At 49.3% G+C, this 13516-nt stretch overlaps 1 protein-coding gene across 9 annotated transcripts; it reads left to right on the top strand.

The window, feature by feature from the left end:
- The first annotated feature begins 1436 nt into the window (after positions 1-1436).
- On the top strand, positions 1437-13516 carry LOC122377560 (glyceraldehyde-3-phosphate dehydrogenase 2-like). Of its 9 annotated transcripts, none has more exons than XM_043357691.1 (7): positions 1506-1808; positions 2424-2541; positions 9162-9257; positions 11831-11954; positions 12139-12509; positions 12704-13059; positions 13252-13516. In XM_043357691.1, the coding sequence occupies exons 3-7, from the start codon at positions 9180-9182 to the stop codon at positions 13322-13324; spliced, it is 1002 nt and encodes a 333-aa protein (XP_043213626.1). In that variant the 5' UTR covers positions 1506-1808; positions 2424-2541; positions 9162-9179; the 3' UTR covers positions 13325-13516. The 9 variants fall into 9 exon arrangements, with proteins under 9 accessions (XP_043213624.1, XP_043213626.1, XP_043213631.1 ...); XM_043357693.1 differs by having other exon boundaries at positions 1802-1836; XM_043357695.1 differs by having other exon boundaries at positions 1807-1888.

Below are 13516 nucleotides of genomic sequence, written 5' to 3' on the forward strand. Positions count from 1 at the left end.
CTATAGTCCACCCAAGAGGATATTGCAAACAATAGGTTGAAGTTTTTTTTTTTCACGAGAATATGTTTCACCGATGGGTACCTACTTTACAGCCTGAAAACGTACGATAAGATCTGCTATTTCACTTTGAAATGTGAAAAATGTGAAAACTTCGATTTTTCGGAAAATTACTGGTGGGCCAAATCTTTGAGGCTGGTGGGCCATTTCGGATCACTGGTGGGCCATTTGGCCCACCAGTTAACATGTTAGCCGAGGCCCTGATAAAATTTAAAGCTTCGGTCACACTTCACCGCATTGGACCAACGGACGAGAAACGGACGAGTACTGTCAGCGTCCGGTGATGTCCGTTTGTTTCCGTTGGACGTCCGTTTGTCATCCGTTAATACCTGTTCCATATCCGGTGGTGTCCGGTTGAGCACACCGGACACCACCGGACATGGAAGTACTGTGACGTCACATGGAACTCGAAGTAAATATCATACAGCAAAGACGTAGGTGGTAGATTTTTTTAAGTTCTGGGTACTATAGTCCACCCAAGAGGATATTGCAAACAATAGGTTGAAGTTTTTTTCACGAGAATATGTTTCACCGATGGGTACCTACTTTACAGCCTGAAAACGTACGATAAGATCTGCTATTTCACTTTGAAATGTGAAAAATGTGAAAACTTCGATTTTTCGGAAAATTACTGGTGGGCCAAATCTTTGAGGCTGGTGGGCCATTTCGGATCACTGGTGGGCCATTTGGCCCACCAGTTAACATGTTAGCCGAGGCCCTGGTCCACAACACAATGACATGGATTTTTCAAGTCGTGCTTTTGCGTTTGAATAGATAAAAATCGGTTGAACCGTAGAGGATTGCGATTTGCGAACTACGCCTCGTACCTACTGATGCGACACCGACACGGACTGATGCATTTCTAACCGTGGCGAAAATGTCATCTGCGACCATCCGCAGCATCTTAGCTATCCAATTGCGTCAGCACTGATATGTTGGTCGACATGCACTGAATTAAAAAAAAAAAAATACTAATCAGCCATGGCTGTAGTTTGTGTATATGGGTAAGAGTTCGCAAACGTGGCACTCAAGCGATTGTTCGCAATCGTGTCGATCTTATCCGCAATTCCCAAGCGAATGCAAAGTCATGGCATATATGATATAGGAATATAAAATCGGTAAACTTAAATACTAAGCAAGGCAAGCCCCAATGCTCTATAAGCATGTCAAACCCGTAATTTTAGGGTCTTTGGCAAAACCCGGCAAAACCAAAGTTACCTATATCAAGGCCCTGCCGGTTATATTACAGGCCAAAGCGATAAATTTACAGGTAAAATCTGGCCAAGGAAATCGAGTATAGCAAACACTAAAAATGTCTGCAAATTAGTGTCTGACTCAGGTTGCTATGGTTACGTCTTGTAAACATTGCCTAATTTTTATTTTTTATCCAAATGAATTTACATAATTTTATCTGAGCAAATAGCAAACGAAAAATGTAATTATGTAAAAACAAACATCCTTCAGAAAGATTTCGGAAAACAATCTTCAGTGTGAATCGAAAATGTATGTAATAAAATAAGACTTGATGATACTTCTGCTTGAAAGCCGCACAGTTTGACCTTGTGAAGGTCATTGAAGTAGTTTATGGTAAATATTTGTTTTAAATTAATTTTGAGGCTCGATTCAGCCATTAAGAGTCATAAACAAATATTGAAAAGAGACGTGGTTTATTAAAGTTATCTTCAATGAAGATATTTTAGACTTTGGTCTTTGTGAAGTAAATGAATCTGTGCTCCTTCCTTCCAGTCTGTGTAAGTTTACTGTTTACAGCATATGCTTGTATATTTCGAGTCGTTAGTTTCAAGTTTATTATTAGTTGAACTTGGCTTGTGTCAGTGTGTGCCCTTATGCTGAATTGAGCCTAAAGTAACGTTGAGCAGATGATTTACCACTGCCTGCACGATGAATTAGTGCCCGACGCCCACCCACTCACTCAGCTATCACTATACGAACTCGAACTGCGACGCTTTTGTCAGTTTTCTACGAATAATAGCCGTCCGGAGCACGGATGAATTACACCGAAGACCGCATACGGTGTTCACAATTTTAATTATGCACCTTCACAGCTATTCCTCATTGTCATGTCATGACTGAACCGTGAACGTGAAGTGACAAAGTTATATTGTGTGCTCCAGTACAAAATGTGCATCATATCTTGAATGATTCTTTGTCGGTTTATTGCAAGATGCCCGCCCACTGCCCTAAAACTTGAAGCCGATGAATAGGTGCTCAAGAAACTTGAGTTGTAAACGAGCGATTCGAGTTGATAAGCCAACACTTTCAACCACTTTCTGTGTAGTCTAGCCTCTTTTATGCCTTTTGTCAACTGCCTTGTGAACAACATGTTTAAAACATGCTTGTTCCAGTATGCTCGAGAGGTGGTTTGACGCAAGGATTGACGGGTCACGGACTCTAGCAAAGCCAAAATCTGTCAATGTTCGGTAAATATTAATTTTCAAGTTTCAACCAACTACAGCTGAAACGGTGAGTCATGTGGCCAAAATTGGACAATAAGAATAATCCACTGATTCATATAGCATATTCGAGGTGTGGCCTTAACCCTCGCCGGCCGAGGGGGGGGGGGGCGGGTGCCGGCCCCCCATAGGTTTTTTTCGCGATAGCTCCGAACACGCTGGCGATAGAGAGCTGAAACTTGGCATACCTGACCTTTGATCCAAGCCGCATGTTTTGACACCAACCGCGTTTTTGGGTCAGGTCAGGTCACTGACCTATGACGTCATAAGTGAACCTCTGCACGGTCTCCAGATGTCGCAACTTCGTAACGCCCTCACTGCCAGAGGAGATGCCACAGGGAAATGAAACTTGCAGGATCTAATATCCATTATGAGTTTCACAACTTGTATATCTCGGATTTTTCCTAAAGGTCATATGAGGTCAGGTCATTTTCGTGACCTCACCATTATAAGTCAATGGGGAAAAATGAAAACTGCTATTCTGGCGCCGGGAACGATCTCCAACTATCTCAAGCACACAGAATCGTGATTTTATGCACTCCTTGCAAGGTCAGATGCGCCACTTTTGCAATGTTGACCTTGCGTGACGTCATTTATGACGTCATCAAGGTCACATTAGTTTTTCGTCAATAACTCCTGATCAAATTGAGCTAGCGAGTCGGGAAAGCCACCAATGGACTCAGGAAGACCTGCCGAATCGAATGATATGCGACATGACCTCTTTCGACCAACTTCGTGACCTGGGGGTGCAGACCTGACCTTGACCTCAGGTCAACACCCCAAGCTGACCTGACCCGGACAAAAAGTATATCATTCGACGCGCCTGAGCGAGGCGAACACGATGCTGCCAAAATCGCGGCTCTGCGGCCGTTTTTTTGCGAAGTTATTCACCAAAAACTGAACCGTACCTTGGGGCACTTGACCTGACCTCAGAGGTCACCGGTTGACCTAGGACCTTAAAATCGGGTACCAATCTCTGCGTCTCGTAACGGCACACACGCTCGTTTTTTTCCGCGACGCGCTAGCTCCACCAGGGGCGAAACGGCGAGGGGGGTCGTACCCGCCCCCCCCCCCCCTCGGCCGGCGCGTATGTAGAAAACCAATAGGTCCGGCGAGGGTTAAAGCAATGAAGAGCAAATGAAGAGATATAAAAAAATAGATTGAACAGATGGTTCTTGTGTGGGAGTGCATGAGACCAAACAATCACGAGCGACGCTGATTATTTTCGTTAAAAAATAAGACTTGAATTAGCGGTGACGTCTGAAAAGTGCAAAGTGAAAAGTAAAAAATAGCGTCTATTGTGAAGTAAGTTACATAATCTTAATAATAAATATTCCAATAACTATTCAATTACAGTTATATCGTTCTTTTGTTAGCAGTGCGATACACAATAGTGTGAAACTAATCTTCAAGCATCGTTCAATCGTCTAAGCACGATCGACATCTGTCTTTTCATTAACTCCGGTGAGTACGTCCATGCTCAAATTAGTTATTACGAGCGAGCGAGCGCAGCGAGCGAAGTGAGTCTTTTCAATATAACGGAAAAATCTCAGTATGAGCGGCCCGGCCCGGCCCGGCCCAGCCCGGCCCGGCCCGGCCCGGCCCGGCCCGGCCTGTAACGCTTTTGAGAGGCTCATATCTCAGCAACCGCTGGACCGATTGGCCTGCGGTCTTTTTTGCTGGGTAGCCCCATCCCTTCTACCCCGTAATTGACTACTTTTGATACATCTCAGTGACCGCCGTGGCACGTGCCACGTGAAAAGTCAAGGGTGTTCAAGCAGTTTTGCAAAAGTAATGATTTTGAGAGGCCCATATCTCAGCAGCGGCTTGAGCGATTGTCTTGCGGTCATTTTTATAGGGTAGCTGCATCCCTTCTACCAAAGGTCGGATATTCTTGATCTATGTGAGTGACCCCCACTGCACGTGCAAAATACAATAATAAGAGGTGCTAAATTTGTTCCCATTTCAGTAACTCGGTAATTACTGGGGCGATTTCGCTGAAACTTGGCATACAGGTAGGCACCCACCAGGCAATGCATTCCCATGTGTTGCGGTTAGGGTGCTACTGCACGTGCGCACGTGCAGGGGGCGTTTCCAGATCTCGAGAACGGCTGGGCCGATTGCGCTCAAATTTGGTACACGGTTGGGGACCGGTTAGTAGGGTGTCGTGCAAAAGTCATTTTGGACCCCGTTTGCACGTGCGCACGTGCAGAATGCCGCTTCCAGTTCTCAGGAACGGCTGGGCCGATTGCGTTCAAATTTGGTACACCGCTAGCGACCGGTTAGAAGGGTGCTTTGCACAAGCCCATTGGAAGTACCCTCTCGCCCTTCTGCACGTACAGGGCTCACTATCTCGCTCGCTCGTTCTTCGCCCAAAAGGCGTTTTACTGGTAGATAGTGAATTTGTTTTATTATTAGACATACATAAATGTGCCAGGACTGATGCGACGTTGCGCATCACCTAAACAATAAATCGTGTTGCGGGGTGTTCTACAGATATTCAACATGCGTTGTTTGTTCTCAAGTCGTAAAATGCCAATCCCCCGCATATTTGAGTCAAAATAACTTATTATGATAATGAAAAACGTAATATTAATAGATATACCAATTATCTACCACAGAACACATGCATTACGACTGATGTGTTGGACGTTGGTGGGTATGTACTAACCTCATTATCCATTGTGGTCCCAATCTTGTGTTTTACCTACAGCACCGTCTAGGTCTACTAGCAGCCTCAGTGTCTATTAACCCGGCCGGGCCCGGGGGGTAATCCCAACCACCGCAGCCCGGGGGGGGGGGCGTTTTTCGCCCCCCCCCCCCAACTGTCCAACTCCGTAAATAAGGGAGCTACGGAAACAAAAGCGATACCAAACGAAAGGTCCTTACGAGGCGATTCTATAGCACCTAAAATTTTTGACCTCAGGTCAATTTTCAAGGTCAGAGGTCAAGGTCAAAGGCAAAAACCGGCACATGTGTAGTGATCTCAAAGTAAGCCTTCTAGAGGACGGCAGGCTGCATCAAACCGGCAAAACTGGGTGTCAAACGAAAGAAGAGAATCTGAGGATTCCGAAAATGTGCTTCAAATTAAAGGTCAAGGTCAAGGTCACGCTCAAAATTGACCTCAAACTTGGCACTTTTTCGCACATCTTGCGTGCTAGCTTCCAAGATGTTTTGAAATGTTTTGAGGCTAATCAGTTCCCTATTTGTGGTTCATCTTACCATACAAGGCTGCTCAAAGTCAAGGTCACAGAAGAGTATCCCTGCTAGAGGCTATTTCACTGATTCAAGTTAGTAATAATAAATAAGACAATTTTGCCGTCCAGAAGCTCTAAATGAAGGCTTAGAGGAAAATAGATGCCAGATTCGTGATCAGCGGGTACAACTCCATTATAAATGACCTCCCATGTGTCAAGGTCAACCAGAGGTCATTCGAGGTCACATGAGGTCAACATATGTATAACTTGACCTTTTCCGAACAAAATATATATCATTCGACGCGGCTTGACAAGGCAAATGCGATGGTACCATTGCCGTAGCTCTAGGACCTTTTTTGTCGAAGTTATTTGCGAAAAACTAAAATCACATTTCGTGGTCGTTGACCTGACCTCTGACCTCAGGACACCAAAACTGTTTTTCTTTTTTTCTCTAGGTCAAACGCTACACAACCGTGTTCGTAATTTGTCTTTATCTCTAAAACTCTATTTTTAGCAGCTATTTGAAGTTTGCGTCTGTGACGCCGAAATTTGCCGTGCAGGGGTCTAGAAAAATGGACCTTGTGACGTCATCAATGGGGCTAGGTCCAAATTTTTTACTTCAGAAGATGTCAAATTGATGCGAGAAAAGGTACTGAAAGTTTCACTTTCCTATCCCTAAGCGTTCGGGAGCTATCGCAAATATTCGCCAGGGGGGGGGGCGAACCCCCCCCCCGGGCCGTCGAGGGTTAATCAAAGTCACTCTTAAGTTTTATTATGCATGACTGATGACCGTTAATCTGAGCGGATTGTTTCCTATCTTGGTTTCAAAGTATGGCAATATGCTCTATTAAATGTCACAATTAGACATCGGTAGTACTTTTGTGTGGACGTTTAACTCGAACGATATAATCATTTCAATTAAACTATCGTTCGATATGTTCGAATTCTCAGGGTATCTGCCAGCTCCGGCGTTATGATGTCAATATAGGTGTAAATTGTAGCGTGCAGGCGAAATTTCAGACGATGCGGTTTAGTTAAGCTTGCATTAAACTTAACATAATAAACAAAGTGTTGTATTGGGAATGTCATGCATTTTCATATTGAATAGCTGACCCAGGCATAATTGGTAAACAATCAATTCAACAGCGACGAAGGTAGTTACGCATAGCTCTGTCTAATTCTGAGTATGATATGTTATGCAGCAAAACTGATGAGCATAATGTGTCGGCTTACCACAGTGAGGAATCGCTCGGTTTACTTCAAACATAATAAATACGCATCAAACACACGACACTTGCAATACTGATATATAATATCACTTGATACGCACAGTTTCTCAGTGCGGCCACTGAGTTTTTCGGTTGTCTTTCGTCCTCTGTGACTGTGGTGGCGTTGAGCACGTCCACGTAAACAGTGTCACTGCGCAGGCCGGCCAGCTGGCAGCTGTAGTTGCCAGAGTCGGCGGCGGTCGCGTTGCGTACCGTCAGCAGGCTGCAGAGCGGGCCGCTGTCGACGCTCGCGCGGCCGTCGGCGGCCTCCGACACGGGCTCACCGTCTCGGGTCCACGTCGGCGGCCGGTCGGTGGTGTTGGCCACGCAGCTGAGTTGCAGCGGCCGGCCGCCGTGCGCGTGCCGCCGCCGCGGTCCGCTGATGACCACCCGCTGTGGAGAGAGCACCGTCAGCCGCACCAGCTGCCGGTTCGGGTGCTCGGGAGCCTCAGGCGTCTCGTAGATGGCACTGCACTGGTACAGGCCCGAGTCGGTGACGCGGGTGCGCGGTATGGCCAGCACCCAGTGCGGGGACGGTCGGGTGGCGTTCATCAGGTGGTAGTGCGCCTCGCTCACGTGCACAAACGAGTTGACGGTCATGGCGATCTGGCGCGGCCGCGGCAGGTCCACTCGCACCCAGGCGGTGCTGCTGCGGCGCGAGTCCATGCCGCAGCTCATGGTGGCCAGCTGGCCCTCCTCGACCACCAGGTGACTGGAGACGGGCCCGGCCGGGCGCGGCTCGCAGTGCGTGACCGGCGGCTGCTCGTCGCCCTCCAGGTGGCAGGTGGCGGCACAGGCCAGCACGAGCGCCGCCGCCGCCGTCGGCCACCACATGACACGTCCGCTGGTCACCGGCGCCTGGTCGGACCGGCCGACCGCTGGCCAAACGGCCCACTGCCACCGAGTCCGTCTTGTTTGGACGGCGGCGCTGCGTCGCGTCGGCTGGGCGGCCGCCGGCCGTGTGGCAAGCGGCCGCGGCGGCTGCGGTCGGCGCGTGATGCCGGTTGCGTCGCCACTGCCCCGCCTCCGTCCCGGCGCCGGGTCGGCTTGGCACGCGGCTCAGAGCACAGAACGGCGCGCTGCGGCTCGTCCGGCCAGCCCACGGCCAGACCGCAGTTTATTTACTCAATAGTGTGACGGCGGGGCTTTGAAACATTCTCACCGCTTACATAAATGCAGTGTCGTGATGACTGTGGACGGTCCATAAGATCAAATGACTATAAAGTGGTCCGGCTGGCTGACATTGGAGTCAGACAATTGCACCAGCCCGCGTTTTCTCCACGACGCATTAAATTCTTGACATCCTGCAGAGACAACTTGTGACTTCAGTATAATTTCCAGAGTCTGGTATTCTGACGGACCTAGTGTTTATTTTCATGCAGTGAACACCCGCGCATTAGCACCAGTAACCTTTCAGCATCGGCATATCGTCGTGATTTGTAATAGGTACTACCATAAATGAATTGTGGTATCATGCATCGCGCGACGGATATGCATGCAGTTTTATGCAGCATGTGATACCACTGTAGGATGAGGACGTAGGTCAAACTCAGCACATACTACGGTTATTAAAAAATCGTTTCCTAAAACCATCGGCCATCGAATCAGCGTCATGTATTAGGAAAAAACGCACATTTTCGGAAGCGCGGCATGTTGAGGAGATGATCTGACCTTGTCAGAGTGTGCCGGTATGCTTTGTCTGGAGCGACCAGCCAGCCGGGCGCCCCCGCTCCGGATGCCGACTAATGCCATCATTGCGTCCGCCGTCAGAACTGATAGATGCATCCTGGTTAGATCAGTGATCGTAAATGACCTTTTTACCGGCACGTGGCTGTCGGATCCATCGGAGCACGTTCCTACTTCAATGCAGACTGGCTTTGGGCTTTGGCTGCCGCTGCTTGATTGAGAATGGGTAATGCGCATACTGCATATCTGCTGTAACGGTGTGCCGTGGATTTTATTTATTTATCTGTTGTGTTATCAATAGAAATGACCGATCGTTGAAAATGTCATCTGGAAAACATTCCGATTGTTTAAGAGCTCATATTGTTGCGCCCAAGGTGAGCACTAAGCAGATAGCTCGTACTCGTATGCCTGCGAGGCGGCTTCCGTACCAAGTAGCCTGCGTTTCGTTAGGTAACCTGGTCCGTGTCTTCTATTTCCAGGGCTCAGAACCGTTCACCATGTCTAAGATCGGAATCAACGGCTTTGGGCGTATCGGCCGCCTGGTGCTGAGGGTGGCTGTCGAAAAGGGTGCTCAGGTAAGTGGGGCTATCTTGGGACGGGCTATCCCATCAACTGTCCGTTCAGAATCTGATATCCAATCCAATTGATACCTGAATTTTTTAAGACGAAGTGTTCTCGGTGCCAATTACTGTTAATAAAATAGAACTGTTGGATTTAATGCGTACCTCAGGTCAAAGGCGAAGTCCAGTGAAAGGAAAAGCAATAAACTTCTTAGCGCAGCAATTTTCAGCCACTTCGAAGCACTTCATTAGGAATCATAATACATTCTCCAGAATACCTACGCGCGTCCGTGAAGAAAAAACTTATCAATGGGTTATATTTGCGATGAAAATTTAGAAGCATTTACATTTATTGCCATGGAGACTGGGGTCTTGATAACATAAGGCATGGGTTCTTATGATACAAAATATAATCCGCGATTTTCTGCACTAAGTTCCTAATTTTTACAGGCACACTATATATTGGTTGAAACGTTTGCAATATGAGCCTGACTTTCTGGCTTCAGTTGTGTCTGGCTAATTATTCGCCGTCGCACAAAACTTTAGCTATAAGCGTGAGGTATTTAATGCGGCATGCGTTGTGATCACGCGGAACCGTCGTGAAACCGTCGAGAAAATGGCCCAGAACCAGTACAAGCAGTCCTACACACCATCAAAACTCCAAACGACGCCAGCTGTGTAAGCAAAACACCGGTTTGTATATGAGCGGCAGTCGGCACGCGACCCGGCTGACAGCACGGCACACCCAACGGTCAGGCACACTTGGAGCGCGAACCTGGGGACCCGGACAGAGGCCAGCAGTGACTGCGGGCGGCGTCGGCCTCAGTACGGCAGCAGGGCTCCCTGGGGATCGCTGAGGGAGCGCCTCCCCCTCCAACCCTCACCGGCCCCCGCTCCGCCCGGCCCGCTGTCCCAGTCGGACACGGCGCCGTCCCGGCCCCCTCTAAGTACAGTCACACGTCAGCCCCGTGGACCGGTGAGCCTCGTGCGCAGCCAGGCCAGAGCTGTGGCGTAGCGAATCATCCGCGGCGCAGTTGAGGCTGGTCGGGACAGGGGCCGCCGCCGGCTGCACAAGGCCGGGTCGTTAGTTAGAGTAGGCGTTGGCGGTCACTGCCAGTCGACGTCAGTGGAACGCACTGGCCAGGAGCGGGGCCTCGTTTGGACAGGCCACGTGCCCGCTCACCATAAACCCACATGGATGTGCAGTGCTGCGCCGTGATCTGCTGAATGATTACACAAAGAAGACGGACTGCGATGTGCATTTTTTAATTGTCATATCACCAAATCAATATGATGAGTGGTTTGTATTTATTTGTTGCATGCCTCGCAGGACTTTTCTGTTTATCAATGAAAGGTTCTTTTGGGAGAGCCAACACTAATTTTATTTAACTACTTGCCATCTATTTATTTAGCCTTTTCTAGGTTTCCCAGTACTCATAATAAATATGAAAAATCAATGTTTCAGGAATTCGTTTGCACAAGAATCAATGCCGAAGAGCAACTTAGTGACGCATTGCTTTTCTATCATAAATTTCCAAATTATTCACACCTCTTATGTGAATCGCAATTCGCAGTGTTGCTGTCAAACTATCAAGCTAAGCTCCTCTTAGGCATCAGTATAAGGCAGATGAATGCGAGAAAAAAAAGCGAAAGCCAACAAATCAAAACGTCTAGCCTTTGTTTGATATTTTACAGCTAATTTGTAGGTAATTAGGTTTTCATATTATGAAAGGGAAAATTCATGGTAACTCCTCAAATTCCGGATTTCTACGAGATAAAGCAGGTAAAACACTTGGACGATTAACAGCGAAGCGCAGCAACCTGCATGTTGTGTATTTTTTATCAGTTATTCTTACAATCGCAACAATACCTACGATTGCAAAGTTGCGTGCCTGTATTGGCCACCGTACAAGCATGTGATGTTCACAAGATTTCGCTGTCCTCGGAAAGTCGAGAAATGCAACTGTGTGCGCAGTGTTGTGTCCCGGGCCCTGCGCCCTGACGTAGCCGTGACCTTGCACGACCTTGACCGGCCGGGCCCGGCGGACGCCCGAGCGGCTGGGGTCAGTATTGTTCGAGCGTGGTCTGAGCGGCGCGGTGCAGGTGTGGTGGCGCGGAACGATGGGTGTTCGCCGAGACGGTCCGGGTACAGTGCAGCAGAACACGCGGTAAAATACGACGGTGGAATGAGTGACCAAAGTCCATGCTACTAAGCTAGCATATCGGGCTGTGGTCCTGGCTCCATCACAAGTGGCTTCTGCTGAGAGAGCTCGTCATGAATTCGTTACGTTTACCAGTCGCCGAGGGTTTGCAAAGTTTGATCTGTGCTGTCCATAAGATATGCACTGCATGCTCCAGGGAGGTAAATCCTTTTCGCTCACAGAATCCCCCGAGATGAACTCGGGCGTCCGCACTGTCCCGTGGAATTATTCAGAAGGTCAGTTATGTAAGAACTTGAACTTCCGAGGGAGGAATGCCTTCCTCGTGTGACTTCTTGAAGTTGACAGTTGGTGTCGATTGTCTGACGCGTTGTATTGTATGCTACAGGTCGTTGCCATCAACGATCCGTTCTGTATTGTATGCTGCAGGTCGTTGCCATCAACGATCCGTTCATCACTCTGGACTACATGATCTACATGTTCAAGTACGACTCCACCCACAGCCGCTTCAAGGGAGAGGTCAAGATCGACGGCGAGTACCTTGTCGTGAACGGTAAGCGTCCGCGCACTGTTTCCGTCATGTGAACTTCTGTTCCCAAAGGAGTCGTGTATGATAAACTTGAGCATTGCGTTGAAATCGGCGGCATTTCTGTGGGGAGAGTTGTGCAATATGTATCGATAGTACCCGCTGTGATTCTGCAATCGCAGCAGGCACGTGACTCGTCCAATCCCGACAGGAATGCGCATCGCCGTGTTCAACGAGATGAAGCCGACCGAGATTCCGTGGTCGAAGGCGGGCGCCGAGTACGTGGTCGAGTCCACCGGCGTGTTCACCACCGTCGAGAAGGCCAGCGCGCACCTGGAGGGCGGCGCCAAAAAGGTGGTCATCTCGGCGCCCTCGGCCGACGCGCCCATGTTCGTCGTCGGCGTCAACCTGGACGCCTACAAGCCCGACATGAAGGTGGTATCGAACGCCTCGTGCACGACCAACTGCCTGGCGCCGCTGGCCAAGGTGATCCACGACAACTTCACCATCGTGGAGGGCCTGATGACCACCGTGCACTCGACCACGGCCACCCAGAAGACGGTGGACGGGCCCAGCGGAAAGGTGGGACGCAGTCTGCTTTTTTTGTGGCGTGATGTGTGCGTAAAGAGGCATCCCCGTTGATATTGCTGTGTTCTTTGCATGATATGCTTTCACAAAATTTCAGCTGAATCCTTCACTGCTGATGACGGTGTGTGCAGAGGTCTGGACTGGTTTCTCTCCACCCCGTCTCACTGTGTTGCCCGTTCCGTCGGCAGAGCTGGCGTGACGGCCGCGGCGCTGGCCAGAATATCATCCCGGCGGCCACCGGCGCCGCCAAGGCCGTCGGCAAGGTGATCCCCGACCTGAACGGCAAGCTGACCGGCATGGCGTTCCGCGTGCCCACGCCGGATGTCTCGGTGGTGGACCTGACGTGCCGGCTCGGCCAGGAGGCCACTATGGACGACATCAAGGCCAAGATCCGCGCGGCCGCAGAGGGGCCGCTCAAGGGCATCCTGGGATACACCGAGGACGAGGTGGTGTCCCAGGACTTCCTCGGCGACTCCCACTCGAGCATCTTTGACGCCAAGGCCTGCATCCAGCTGAGCGGCACGTTCGTGAAGCTCATCTCTTGGTGAGTCGATGAAGTAGTCGGATCAGACCGGCCGGAGCTAGGTTTGGGACGTGTGAGGGATGTCTGTAGGCGTAGCGATGTCCAGTGATTTTGTTAAAAGCATTAATCCTGATGAGGCAGGAGTGCTTGCAATTGGGGTGGTTTATTATTGAACAATTCGCGAGCCTTTGATTGATGCTCGTTCGCCGGCAGGTACGACAACGAGTGGGGCTACTCCAACCGTGTGGTGGACCTCATCAAGTTCATGCAGACCAAGGACAAGTAAGCCGCAGACGGGCGAGCAAGCGACTGCGACCCTCTGCATCTAACACCTGTGCGTTGGACGCTATCTAACACTCGGTGTGGTAGCTTAGTGTTAACTAACACATTTTAGGACGGTTGCGGTGCATGGACTAATGCTTCATAGACAGTAGTTGTGTTAAATTGATGATGTTGGTTAATATAGGATTCTGTTGAA

Source organism: Amphibalanus amphitrite, unplaced genomic scaffold (genome assembly GCF_019059575.1).
Source record: "Amphibalanus amphitrite isolate SeventyFive unplaced genomic scaffold, NRLGWU_Aamphi_draft 000047F_arrow, whole genome shotgun sequence".
Classification (NCBI taxonomy): Eukaryota; Metazoa; Arthropoda; class Thecostraca; order Balanomorpha; family Balanidae; genus Amphibalanus; species Amphibalanus amphitrite.